The following is a 13,542-nucleotide window of genomic DNA, read 5'->3' as shown; positions in this document are numbered from 1 at the left end:
TCAGATATATTCAGTCTTTGTTATCACTTTTGCTTCTTTTCTGGAGTATAGATGACATATAATGTTACATTAGTTTCAGGTGTACAATTTAATGATTTGACAAGTTTATACATGGTGCTATGTTCACAAGAGTAGCTCCCATCTTTCCTGATACATTGCTATTACTGTATCGTTGACTGCATTCCTTATGCTCTGCTTTTATTCCGGTGACCTACACATTCTGTAACTGGAAGCCTGCATCTCCCTCTGCTCTTCACCCATTTTGCCCCTCCCCATAGTCCCTTCCCCTCCGGCAGCCACCAGTTTATTCTCTGTATTTATAGTTCTGATTCTGCTTTTTGTTTGCTTATTCATTTTTTTTTAAGATTCCATTTATGGGTGGAGCTATATGGTATTGGTCTTTCTCAGTCTAAATTATTTCACTTAGCATAATACACTCTAGGTCCATATGTGTACACGTGTTTCACTTCCTCCTTATCCATTTGTCTATCCAATGACACTTGGGTTGCTTCCATAACTTAGCTAAGGTAAAGCTGCAGTAAATAAATATATCTTCTCAAGTCAGTAGTTTCATTTCCCCTGGGTAATTACCTAGTAGTGAAATTATTGGATCATATAGGATTTCTGTTTTTAACTTTTTAAAGAATGGACAAATCCAATCTTAAGTGCATTATTGATGCCTTCTTAACAATCCGAATACAGGTAAGGTTTTTTAAGCATCTTTTATTTTTTAACAGCTCAATGGAATTAATACGCTGGGAGAAAATATTGCTGATAATGGAGGTATTGGCCAAGCATACAGAGTGAGTAATAACACTTTCTCCCATTTTAGTGGTTGGAGTGATAATATCCTATTTAATCATTCATTTAAAGCCTTTTGCAAAAGGCACATATAATGTAGGCAGTAAACAATGAATAGAAAGTAGAAAATACACGTGGGAAAAGGGGATTGTAAGTGTGCTAGCCAGAAAAAGCAATATGGTTATGACTGAGCTGAACAGTCTAGAGAAGCTGAGAAGAGGAAACCTGGAATGTTATATCAGAAATGAGGAGGCATGCAAGTTCCACAGAGGAAGCAACATTTTTCTAAGAAATGAGCTCTAAAATACTTTCTTTTTTTAATAAAAGGGGCCTCCTCGAAAGAATTTTTTCAGTCATTGACCAGTGTATTAAATAGGACCTTCAGTTTTACAGCAGGTGATGCAATCTTTGGGACGATAACCACAGTCCAGTTACAACGACCCAGTTAGAGACTGAAGTGATTCAGCTCCAACACACGGCCTTCTGGTCATCCAAACTGTTACACCCAACGGAGTGTATCGATGGAACATCCCTTAGAAGCTCATTTAGCCTTTCATTCATTCTTGGATTCAACAAATACTTGTTGAGGACTTTACTGTGTGTTTGGCACTATTCTCAGTGTTAGAGACACAGCTGTGAACCCTCCATAAAATATGTCATTATTTGATAATTGGAGCAGAGATTAAAAGATGGTCTAGTTGATGCCATGTGCACAAAAAAAGTAGGGATTTTCACAAATGAGTAGAGGAATAATGGTGTTGGAAGCAACAAGAAGGAGTGAGGGTAGTTTTGAGTGTTTCTTCCAATGCTGAGGTAATTGACATTTGGAATAATGAACACCATCTGCTTGAGAAGGTACAGGGGACAACGTGCCCCAGGAAAAACCAGGCTTCTGTAAGGCAAGGACGGATGGAGTATTCTGTGCAGTGGATGAGGTTATAAGATTACTTGCCCACCATAGAAGTGTATGGATTAGAGGGGAGGAGGCAGTGGTTGGGCCAGGAAAGGGTAAGCTTCAGAGCATTGTGGGAAAGATGACAGGTAGAGCCCATAACTTGGCAGTGACCATGGATGATCAAAGTGTGAGTTTTGGAAGATTCAACTGCCTACAAAATTGACAAAAGAGTGAGTCCCAGCAGAATCCTGGGGGATGGTAAAGTGATGCTCCTTTGAATGGTTGGCAATACTTTGACTAAATGCCAGGCAATGTGCATTTTACCTTGTTGGATGCTAGGTACTTTCATTTTCCTACAGATATTCTTGAGCTTTATACTTGGACATGATTCAATTCCTCAGAAATGGTTTGATCCTTCTGGAGCTTGCTTTTACAACTTGTTAGAGGGGCTAGGGTCGTGCTTAGTCTAGGGACAATTATTCTCCACTGTTGAGGCAAGACCTACTGGGTGAATCTTGAGGTGCCCATCTGATCTCTAGAGATTTTGTCCTGTAGAGCTTTCTCCTCTTTAGGACCCTCTCCTTGGTGTCCTTGAACTCTCAGCTCCTTCTCAACTCAGGCAGTCCCTTGGGCTCCAGTTGAGTTTCCCTTCCCTGTGTTGTAGCCTGGAAATCCTTAAGGCAATAAGCTGGGACATTTATAGGGCTTAAATTATTTGTTTACCATCTCAGAGCAATCACTCTCTTTTATGCCTGATGTCCAGTGTCATGCACATATATTTTGTCCATCATTTGTTGTTGCAGCAGAAAGGTGAATCCAGTCCCTCTCACTCCATCTTGCCTGGAAGTGGAAGGCATGGGCACTGTTCACTCTCCCGCAGTTATTTCTAAAATTCAGACAGATTAAAAATCATTGCTGTAAAAATGCTATAAAAAATGCATTGATGGTACTTCCATGACGATCTTCACCTAAAACAAGTACAGACTTACTATAATGACCAAAATTATCATTTTTTTAAAGATTTTATTTATTTATTTGACAGAGAGAGACACAGCAAGAGAGGGAACACAAGCAGGGGAAGCAGGCTCCCCACTGAGCAGGGAGTCTTATGTGGGGCTCCATCCCAGGACCCTGGGATCATGACCTGAGCCAAAGGCAGATGCTTAATGACTAAGCAACCCAGGTGCCCGGCAAATTATAATTTTTTATACATGAAATCATAGCATCTAATACCCTGTCCCCTTTGCTAGATTGTGAGCTCCCAGGAGGGAGCAGGCTCAAGTCTTCCCCATGTTCCTAGTATCTTTACATAATAGAGACTCAATTAATCTGTGTTAATGGCAAGGAGGAGGACATGAAATATATCTTCTGCTTATCTAATTGATCACTTTCCTTTGTATTAAATTGGAAGTAACACATCTCAGAAAGTTTATTGTAAATTCCTTAAATATGTTTAGTAGAAGAAAACTGCATTTTTCAATAGTATTCATAGAGCCTTAAGAATTAAAGACACTTTCTGACATCCAAGTGACCTAAATTCTTTCTTCCTAATGTAACTGAGGTTTAGTCCATTTGCGCTGTCTTCTGGGGTGCCACCACAATTACTCATATGCTTAGATATTAATTTTTAAGAGATCTTAAGGAGTCCCTTGATTTTTGGCATGAATCATTCAAAGTCAGGAGTAAATCTTTTTTGCTAAGAGTAGTAACTGAGCTAAATATGGCAATTACAGAATGACTTCCTTGGCAATTCATTCTTCCACCTGGCAAGACTTATCCATCTATCTACAGAATGACGTTTAGATAAGTTTTTTAATCATTTACATAAGTCATCCATTCATTCAACTGACACTTTCTGATCATTGACATTTTCAAAGCATTTGTAAATAAATTCTGGTTTTCTTTCTAATCCATGAACCAGTTGTAGGTTGCCATATGCAAATAGATTATTACAGGGGGTGGGATGGTCTTTTGCACATATTTATACATGAATTTAGAAAATTATAATCATCATGTTTCCATTTCATTAACTGCCTAGGCCTATCAGAATTATGTTAAAAAGAATGGTGAAGAAAAATTACTTCCTGGACTTGACCTAAACCACAAACAATTATTCTTCTTGAACTTTGCCCAGGTATTATATCTTTCTTGATTGATAGATACGAAAATCATTTTGAGTTACAATTTCATAGTTAGTTAGATATTGCATGCTGAGTTTTCTTGTTTTAATCAGTTGTGGCAGAGCATTTGACGTGACTGACTTTTACTGTTTATAAAACACTATCAGCTCATATTAATAGTAATTATGTTCCTGGTTGCCTATCACTGAACATTATTTGAAGAGTAAATGGTTGAGAAATGCAGAATTCCAATTTAATTTTCGTACACAAATACTCTTTGATGGAACCCAAGCACACTAAGTTCCTTTTTCTGTTTCTATCCCTAGGTGTGGTGTGGCACCTACAGGCCAGAGTATGCTGTCAACTCCATTAAAACAGATGTTCACAGTCCAGGGAATTTCAGGTGCGTGGATTTGAGCAGCAGTCCAACTGTTCCGACATTTGATTCCATTACTTCCACATTCCGAAATTAGCTTTTTGTAACTCTGACTGTAAAATTTGGAAAACCAGGGTTTTTTTTTTTTTCCTTTTGAGGGTCACGGATAGGATCAACAGAACACAGCAGGATAAATGTCATGTTTACATAAGCAGAGCCTTGACTGCTCTTAGCCTCAGAATGTACGTGACCTATGCTTAGTGCTTGATGGATTCCAACAAAGATGTTGCCTGAGAATAGTGGCCCTATTTAAAGCTAGCACAAAGACATTTTTAAGAGCCTATGAAAAGTTGAGGCCTAGCACCAATGAGTAGCCTTTCCAAAGAAAGATTTCCGTTCAATGTATAAAGAGAAACGTGTTTTTTTTTTTTAAGATTTTTTATTTATTTATTTGACAGACAGAGATCACAAATAGGCAGAGAGGCAGGCAGAGAGAGAGGAAGAAGCAGGCTCCCTGCTGAGCAGAGAGCCCCATGCAGGGCTCGATCCCAGGACCCCAGGATCATGACCAGGTCTGAAGGCAGAGGCTTTAACCCACTGAGCCACCAGGTGTCCCAAGAGAAATGTGGTTTAATTAGATGTTATCCAACATAGCATAGTTATCCCCAGAACTCCAGAAGAGAGTACGTTGAAGCAGAGAGGTCAGAGGACAGCCCATCAAGGATGTTGGAGAGAAATGCTCTGTAGAGTGAAAGGTTGAGTTTGAAGAGATCTGAAGTCCTTTGGAGATGAGAAAATCTAAGAGAGCATTGTATCAAAAGAGAATCACTCTAACCATTGTTCCAGTGTTAAATCCTGGATCCCCATGTATCCAATTTAGGACTGAATTATTAATGCTCCCCCTTCCCACATAATATTAACATTTCATCACTGATTTACTGATCAACAATACTTCTCAGGCAGGAACTCTAAAAAAACAAACTTAAAATTTCGCAAAGTGGTTTGGAAAACAGTTTGAGAATAAAAGAGAATTAATGGGCTGAGTTTTAAAAGCCCTACCTAAAATGAATGTACACATACTGCCTGGATCATTCCTGGGGGAAAACCACATTCCATTATGAAACAAAAAAAGAGCACATTTACAAATTAAAGAGTTTACTCAGCCTGTTCTAGTATCACCATCGTAATAACCATCATTTAGAATTTGCCTTAACCGTTCTTTCAAATTTCATTCACTCAACAACTGCTTATTGTACGCCCATTAAGTATGTGATCCAAGGTAAATTCAGTCTTGCTAGAAAAGTCAAATTAACTTCTTTTTAGATAATGAGCAGCAAAAGTCACTGGATCAATTCCCATTGCAGTTTATCTAAGTAACTTTTTGTTTTCATTTTTAGAAGTTGTCTTTTTCCTTACTGAAGTCTTCAGATGAGAAAATAGGGGAATCTCATTCTGAAGCACAGAGGGCAATTTTTATAAGCTCACATAAACCATGATCACAGTCTAATTGGTCAGAGCTCTTCCCTTTATAGCCTCATGAGCTAAAGCATATATATGTGCAAAAACCTAATGAGTGTAAGTAATATTATTATAATACCTGGTACATCCTGAGAGAATGGGGCTTGCAGATTGGAAGTTTTTGATAACTAAAACTTGTCCCTTGAGTATTAACATTTTTACCTTAACTGCTGGATTAAAATTTCTCTGTTTAAAATACATTTTCTGCCTTATTGCCTTATTAACACTGTATCCTGAACAAAACCTAGCATTTTTTCTTAAGTGACACAGACTATTGCTATGACTATTAGTTTGCATTTTAGTATTTATTAGCTTAGAGAAATCCTCAAAAGCTAGACTGTGGAGAGGTATTTATTTCTTCACTAAAGAGCCACCAGTGGGGATATGGTGATGCTTTTTTGACTTTTCATTTTGGCTTTTTATTAGGGTTTTCCTGTTTGTTTGTTTCTTCCCTCGTTCTCTTTTCTGTTACTATATAGCCTGCCTTTTGCCATCCTATTCCTTCATTCTGATTAGCTCAGGAGGCAGATCCTTATAATTGAATGGTGGAAGAAAAATGAATGCAAGCTTTGAAGTAAGAAACACTTGAGTTCCACCCATGGCTCTGCCATTTATAAGTTGTTGCTTAACCTCTGTGTCTCAGTTTCTAGATATTTTACATTAGGATTATCCTGCGAGTTAAGAGCGTTAGTGTTAATATAGAAAAAACATTTATTATATATATATATATAATATATATATATATATATATATATAAGTTTGAAAATTAGAGCTAGGATTGTTTTTAGATAAGAAAGGTCTGAACAGGGGCACGTGGGTAGCTCAGTGGCTTAAAGCCTCTGCCTTCGGCTCAGGTCATGATCTCAGGGTCCTGGGATGGAGCCCCACATTGGGCTCTCTGCTTAGTGGGGAGCCTGCTTCCTCCTCTTTCTCTGCCTGCCTCTGCCTACTTGTGATCTCTGTCTGTCAAATAAATAAATAAAATCTTAAAAAAAAAGAAAAGGTCTGAACAGAAGAAGAGTCTCCAGGAGTAAACATATGGAGTTTGCAACAGTTTTTATTACCTGAGAGTCAGGGGATTTTTGTGTCCATTTCTTATGTCTGGATAATTCAGAATGTCAGTAACTGATCACTGATTAAATGATATATAGGTAAATATGTAACTGTTTTCTACCCTCAGTTTTAAACTGAAAACAACTATATTATAAATACATAAAATTTGCTCTCTGTAAAAATACCTATTATTTTATAATAAAATATGTAAAATTATTCGCGGCTTTATTTGTAACGTTCTTTGTTCTGGTGCAAGAGATGCCTCTGACTATTTTTTGTTTATTGTAAGAAAAGTATGTGTTGTTTTTTAAAAAGGGTAAATGGAATGCCAACCTTTTGTCAAGGAAATTATTATTTTCTCTGGAGGTAAAGGGATTTCCTTGGCAAAAGGTTGAGGTTACATTTAGTTTTGGAAACAGGCTGCTTCCTGGCTGTACAAAGTAAAACATATTTTTTAAAGAGCCTTAAAATCTAATAGACGCTGAATTGCTATTGAGAAATTGTGCATAGTGGCTTGTGTAGAAACATTTCTGAAGTAGAGAGAGATTTTGTAACCTTGTGCCTGAATACCACAGTATGAAAACAGAGGGCAAATTATACTCAACATAAAGCTGAATCTCTAAAACCACTTGTTAGGTCTGAGCTGTAATTGTTTTATTCCTCCTAACTAAAGTCTTATGTACTTCAGATAAACTTCTAAAACTTTAGTGTTTAAAATAAAAACATTTCTCCTTGATGTGCTAGAAATTAAACTCACAATTTAAATGACTTCTTTTTGGAAATTCAGTTTCTGTTCGCCGTCCCCACTTCGAATGGTTGTTGTGCTCATATGGGCCATCTAATCTACAGATGTGTCTCTAAAGTTATCCAGATGTAATACTTCTCAACAGTATATAAGGGTCTGATACATTTTTTAAAGCATGTCCAAAGGGACAAAGTGATACCAATGTATACTCAATAGTAAAGTAGTGCTCATTTAGATGCTTAAGTTGCTCAATATTATCTTCCATTCAGAATAAAAGGGGACTTATAGAACTAACACCACTAATAAAACAAGATATTTTTTCCACAGCTTAAGTTCTAGTACTTGTAAGATATTCTTTCTGGTATGTTATGTAGACATTTTCTGGTAATATGGTGATTCTCTTCCCTTTTATTCCATTAGTTAGTATGTGTATGCTAAATCTACTCTTTGAAATACTAATGTTTCCTCTATTTGCCTTAAATATTAACATTGTCTCTGATATTTTGTAAATGTTAATCTTCAGATCACATCTGGGAATCCACTCAGGCATTTGTTTCTTTGTGAATTTATAGTGGAGCATGTGCTGATCAATGGGACCTTCCTTTAACAAAATCATGAACAACAGGGATAAAGATTGGATAGTATATTTATGAATGCAGCTAGTTAACCTTGTAACCAAGTCATTCATTTAAAAGAAGTAACAAAGGGTTTTCAGAAGACCAATTAATTGCAAAAAGCTCCTTCAGTAATTTAAAAATCCAGTTAAGTACAATCAGGAGTAGTCTTCTTGGTCAGCTGAAGTTCAGCTCCATATCCCTTAGATGTTTTTAAAACAAGTGATTATTTGCCAAGGGAATAAACAACAACAGTACAATAAAACATTTTATATAATAAAGTCAAAATTTCAAGTAAATCACTTTAAGAAATAACCAATAAAAGTCATTTATCTTTTGTTATTAAACACAAACACTGTACAGTTTTCATATAGCATGAAATTCATGGAAGTCTTTTATGTAATATTAATGAAATATGACCCCACTCTTAAGAGAAGGGATTCATTTGATTAATAATGTATCCACTTTCTGAAATAGATTATTTATGTCATCCACCCAAAGAATTAATGTAAACAATAAGACATTAATCAGAATCCTAGGAAGGTCAGTGAAGTCCTGGTACACGGTTGACCTAATTATTCAGCACCAAGTGATCTTAGGTGAACCTTTGGATGGAAAGACAAGAGCTGGAACGGAAATGGAGAGGTCAGTGTGCATTAGGTTGAGTGTTGCTACATGGCTAACAGCTGTGGGTGCTTTGTGAAGACATCCCTTCTTAGAGGTGTGTGGGTTGTTTTGTTTTTTTCCATTCCCCTCATTTTTTTTTTTTTAACAAATGTAGAATTAAATCATGGGTTTGGACATTTTACTGCAGTACTTGTCCCCATATGATTATATCTAAGATACAATCCTTTAAAAAAAAAGTTTAATAAAATGAAAACAGAAAAGAGCTTTTCTTCCAGTATGTAGATCCCAGATGCTTTCCCTGTCCATCAGGGAGCTTATTGCTCCATTTGAGGAACAAGTCAGACTGCCGTGATGACTGTCACTCAGCCAGCACATAGGGCTTCCTGAAGTGAGAAGGGGATTGAATTAAAAGAAACAAGGTTTCTCTCTGTCTCAGAGTCCATGAGCCTAGAAACTTAAAAGACTAAAGACCAATACAAATTCCTGATATCTAAAAATCTTTTTATTCCTTGGGGTGCCTGGCTGGTAGTACATGGGACTCTTGATCTTGGGGTTGTGAGTTGTGAGTTGTGAGTTCAAGCCCCATGTTGGGTTTAGAGATTACTAAAAATAAAAAAGTCTTTTTGTTCCTACATATATGACCACTTTTGACCAAGCATCAAGTGAATTTGTTCTTGAGCTTTCAGATATAAGAAATGACACATCATCGTCATCATCATCATCATCATCATTATTATAGCAAATTAATTCAATCTCCAAGCTCCCACCCTAAGCTTGGAGGTAAAACGTTTCAGTAGTTTTTAGTGTGTTCCTTTTTAGGGTTGTACGGGAATCTGAAGACCCAGAAACTAGGGAATTAGCCTCCAGTTATCTCCAGCCTGCCATGGTCCCTGCTGATATCTCTGCAATTCAAGGGCTTCATCTGAAGTCGGGCAGCTTCATTTCCTTCTGGTGGTCATGGGCAAGGGCCTCAGGAACCACTGCCCTTGAAGTTCAGTCTGCCCCATACTACTCGCCATCCTCTCAGAGGTCTTCTCAGGGCCCTGCTCACAGTGGGAAGCATGTCTTTGTCATTCATGCAACCCACCATTCTGGGCCCCTCCTCACCTTTGGGGAGGTCTGTCTTCTCCATCTCAGGGGGATTAAGAGATCTGGCCCTCACCCCACCTCAACACTCCAGTACCAGGAAGACTTCTGTTAATCTTTAGGACTCCTGTAGGAGTACTAAAAAAATAAAATAAAATAAATACATAAATAAAGAAAGAAAGAACCATGCAACCAAAAAGTTTACATTCTCCCTGAAGGATAGGGGAGTTGTGATATTGGGAATGGAGAGATGGTTGATGTGGTAATGGTTGACACATTAAGAAGTCTGACTTTTAGAAATTAGATACAGATCGGTCTTTCCTGGAATGGGGATAAAGAAAAGAAATGTTTGCTTTTTCTCATAGTTGGTCCATAGTAGCAAATAAACACAAAAATGCTAAGCAGTGTTTTTCTTCGTAATGTCCTGTTCCTCCTATATATGTAATCACCATGACCAGCTGACAGGCTTGTTTCTTCAGGAAGTATGTGCTGAGTCCTACAATATACTAAGCACTGTGTGAGGCTTTGCAGGGAGGGCAGCAGGGAACCAGAGATGCACAGGATTTTGCTCTCCGATTACAGTGTAAGCTGGTGTCACAAAGTCAAGAAGGAGAACAAATCACTGTGAACTGATAGGGCTACTACTGGTGAGAGGAACTAATTAGGACATTCTTTGAAGAAAGCCTTTGCAAAGAGGTATTTAAGTAGAGGCAAGAAAGCTGAGAAGAAGTAGATCATGGAGTCATTGGGCAGTAATTTCCAGGGTATTGGTCCGTAGGAACAGAAGACCCTGAAGAGGGAAAGAAATGGCTGGTTTGATGGCTGGAAAGTAGGTCCGTGTAGTTTGAGCCTGATAAGAAACATACTATGAGGAGGCTGAGAAGGTAGGCTGGAACCATCAGATCATTAGAGACCATAGAGAGGAGTTGAATTTCATTCAAGCCCTTAGAAATTTTTAAGTAAGGGAATTAGGGAATCTGACCTAAACTTTAGAGATCATTCTGCTGTGTGGAGAATGGGTCAGAGGAGATAAGACTGCAAAGATTTATACTTAGCACACCTGCCATGTATGGAGAGCTCAGTAATTAGAACATACTCTCCTGTCCCTTGCCCAAGGTCTTCCCACCACTCTCGTCTATTTGCCTCCCTGTCCTTCCTCTCAACCCAAGGTGGGTGTGGTGGGATGGTCCCAGCTGAAAGAGAAGGAAGGGAGCTGGTTGGGGTTTATGGGAAAATATGACTTCTGCATCATTGTACTGACCTATCTCTCCTCTCAAATGCTGCTTGGTGCTGACAGTGGGTCAGTCAGTGTTGTTTTTGCCCATTGAGGTCAGAGATAAGAAGACGTTGACTTTTTGCCAGCCCTTTCCAGTTAACTCAGGCTGAATCCAGTTTCTGGTACCTATGAAGTTCTTTTGGAAAAAAAAAGAAAAGAATGATCTTCCTTACTAGATCAGATCAACAAATATCTATTTAAAGTCTATTATATGTATCATGTGAGCCCTCCAAGATGTACTGAAAAATTGTGATGTTATTTTTGACCAAACTCTTCTTCTAATAACTGCAATTCTGAATATCAACTATTCACTTATTTTACAACATGCATAGGGTGTTTCTAAATTAACTCCCCCATGACAACCTTAAGATGCGGGTTACTATTATATGCATCCTACAGGAAAGGAAACTGAAGCACAGAGGCACTAAATAAATACAACTCATAACCAGGCTTCAAGCCACACAGTCTTCAAAATCTGTGCTCCTGTACGTTGTTGCCTGTCCATTTAAAAATTCTGTTAATGAGTAGAACGTTTTTTTTTTTTTTTTTTTCCTCTCAGGCTGTAAATTCCAAATTCCCTTGATAGGCCTACATGAAGAAATTCTGTAGAGCTCCTACATGGCATAGGCCTAAGTATCAAATGCTAACAATGACTTTTTTTTGTTTCACAGGATTATTGGGACTTTGCAGAACTCCCCCGAGTTTTCAGAGGCCTTCCACTGCCGCAAGAATTCATACATGAATCCAGAAAAGAAATGCCGAGTTTGGTGATCTTCAGAAAAAGCGGTGTGGCCCTTGGCTAGATTTGCCAACACCACAGAAATGGGGAACTCTATCCACAGAGGTCATTGTAATTACATGGGGTTAGTTCACAGAGATGACAGAGCATCATATTAGAAATGAAGTTAGGTTATTCTGGAAAAGGTGTGGAGAGAGGGGGGGGGTCCGGTGTCTATCAAATCAATCACTTTTCACTGTGTAAATAATGCTTGATCTCTGAAGATATTACCGTTCATTTCTGTTTTTCATATGATCTGCCAGTTTGAAAACAGTGTTTAACACTCGATGTAGACTGGGATTTCTAATCAAAGGGAAATTAAAGAGATTGAAGCATACAGTTGGCTCCAACAGCACAGCTGTGACATGAGGGTTAAAAGCACATTGCCTAACTACTTATCTTTACTTTTATTTGCAATATTTCGCTCCTACAGAACTCTTCCAAAGAATTCTTATACATCTTGGGGCCTTGGGACTTAAAGTAGTTTTTAAACCAATTTTGCCAATCATCAGTTATTCATTCTGAGATCATTTTATTTTAAGCTACTCTTAGGGCTAAAATGAATGTCTGAAACTGGTTTTCATTGTACCTGCTTTCACCAATACTGAGATTCTTGGGGCTCCCTGCAATTTTCTAAGCAATTTCTTGTTCTCTCTAGCTCTCTCTCTCTCAAAACTTGATCTTTTTAAGAGATTTGTAGTAATGTATAAATAATAATTTTTATATTTAATTATTAACTACATTTATGACTAAGTAATTATTATTATAAGTAATCATGGAATATTGACGTTTCAGACAGATGAATAGTTATGGACCAAGATCTGTAAAGTGATGTACACAGGAAGATTTGGGACTTTTTAAACTTATCCATCATATTGATCAAAAGCTTTAAGCACAAACTCTGGGTTAAAAATTGTCATTGGACAGTTGTCTAAAGCGGGATTTTCAAAATAAACTCTGTTCCTGAGGGCTATGATAAAAGGACAACACTGCGTCTGTGGAGCTCTGCATCTTCTTATCTTTTCAGGTGTGTCATCTGATGGAAATATTTTGATAATAAATTGAAATTATAAGCCCATTACTCACCAAGCCTGTTGTGCCAGCTGTCTAGCTTTGGAAAGTGCATTTCTGAACATAGATGGGAGGCTTCCCCACCTCACACAGACTGCTTCTGAAACCCTAACTCACATAGAGTTCGGGGAGGACACTGTCTAGTCCCTGACAGGAATTTATCTCTTGAGGCTTTTATCTCCTTCTCTTTCCCTGTCCTTTTGTCTCGTTTGGTTAATTTCATTACTTGATTAATAGTTTACAAAAGAGGCATTTTCCCCTTTTTTCCTAAAAAAATGAAAATGAGGGAACTACTCTTCAAAATATGTGTTAGTGTTTTTGCTTCTTGAAAAATGCCCATTTACCTTTTTTAAAAGTTATGAAAATATAGTGTATCCACAAAAGTTTCATTAAACATGAGTTACAGCTCAGTGAACTTTCTCTGGCTGAACACAGCCCTGCAACCAACACCTTTAAGAAACAAAACATTACTAGTGCCTTAGTCCTTAGTACTTCCAACCATCACTTCCTTCCTCCAAGGACAACTACTGTCCTGACTCCTAATTTCATACATTAGTTTTAATCGATGAGCATGTGTTCTTT

At 37.8% G+C, this 13,542-nt stretch overlaps 1 protein-coding gene across 5 annotated transcripts in view; it reads left to right on the top strand.

Annotated features, from left to right (window-relative positions):
- MME (membrane metalloendopeptidase) overlaps positions 1 to 12,970 on the top strand; it is a 96,962-nt gene extending 83,992 nt beyond the window's left edge. For all 5 annotated transcript variants that reach the window (XM_082685337.1, XM_082685339.1, XM_082685341.1 and 2 more), the window contains exons 20-23: positions 738 to 803; positions 3,735 to 3,830; positions 4,143 to 4,219; positions 11,783 to 12,970. In XM_082685337.1, the coding sequence (XP_082541463.1) occupies positions 738 to 803; positions 3,735 to 3,830; positions 4,143 to 4,219; positions 11,783 to 11,882 (339 nt within the window). In that variant the 3' untranslated portion in view covers positions 11,883 to 12,970. The remainder of the gene's footprint in view (positions 1 to 737; positions 804 to 3,734; positions 3,831 to 4,142; positions 4,220 to 11,782) is intronic.
- The last annotated feature ends 572 nt before the right edge of the window (positions 12,971 to 13,542 follow it).

The sequence above is a fragment of the Mustela nivalis genome, assembly GCF_964662115.1.
Source record: "Mustela nivalis genome assembly, chromosome: 1".
NCBI classification, from domain to species: domain Eukaryota; kingdom Metazoa; phylum Chordata; class Mammalia; order Carnivora; family Mustelidae; genus Mustela; species Mustela nivalis.
Note: the sequence above shows the minus strand (reverse complement) of the source record. Positions and strands in the feature narration are given on the sequence as shown.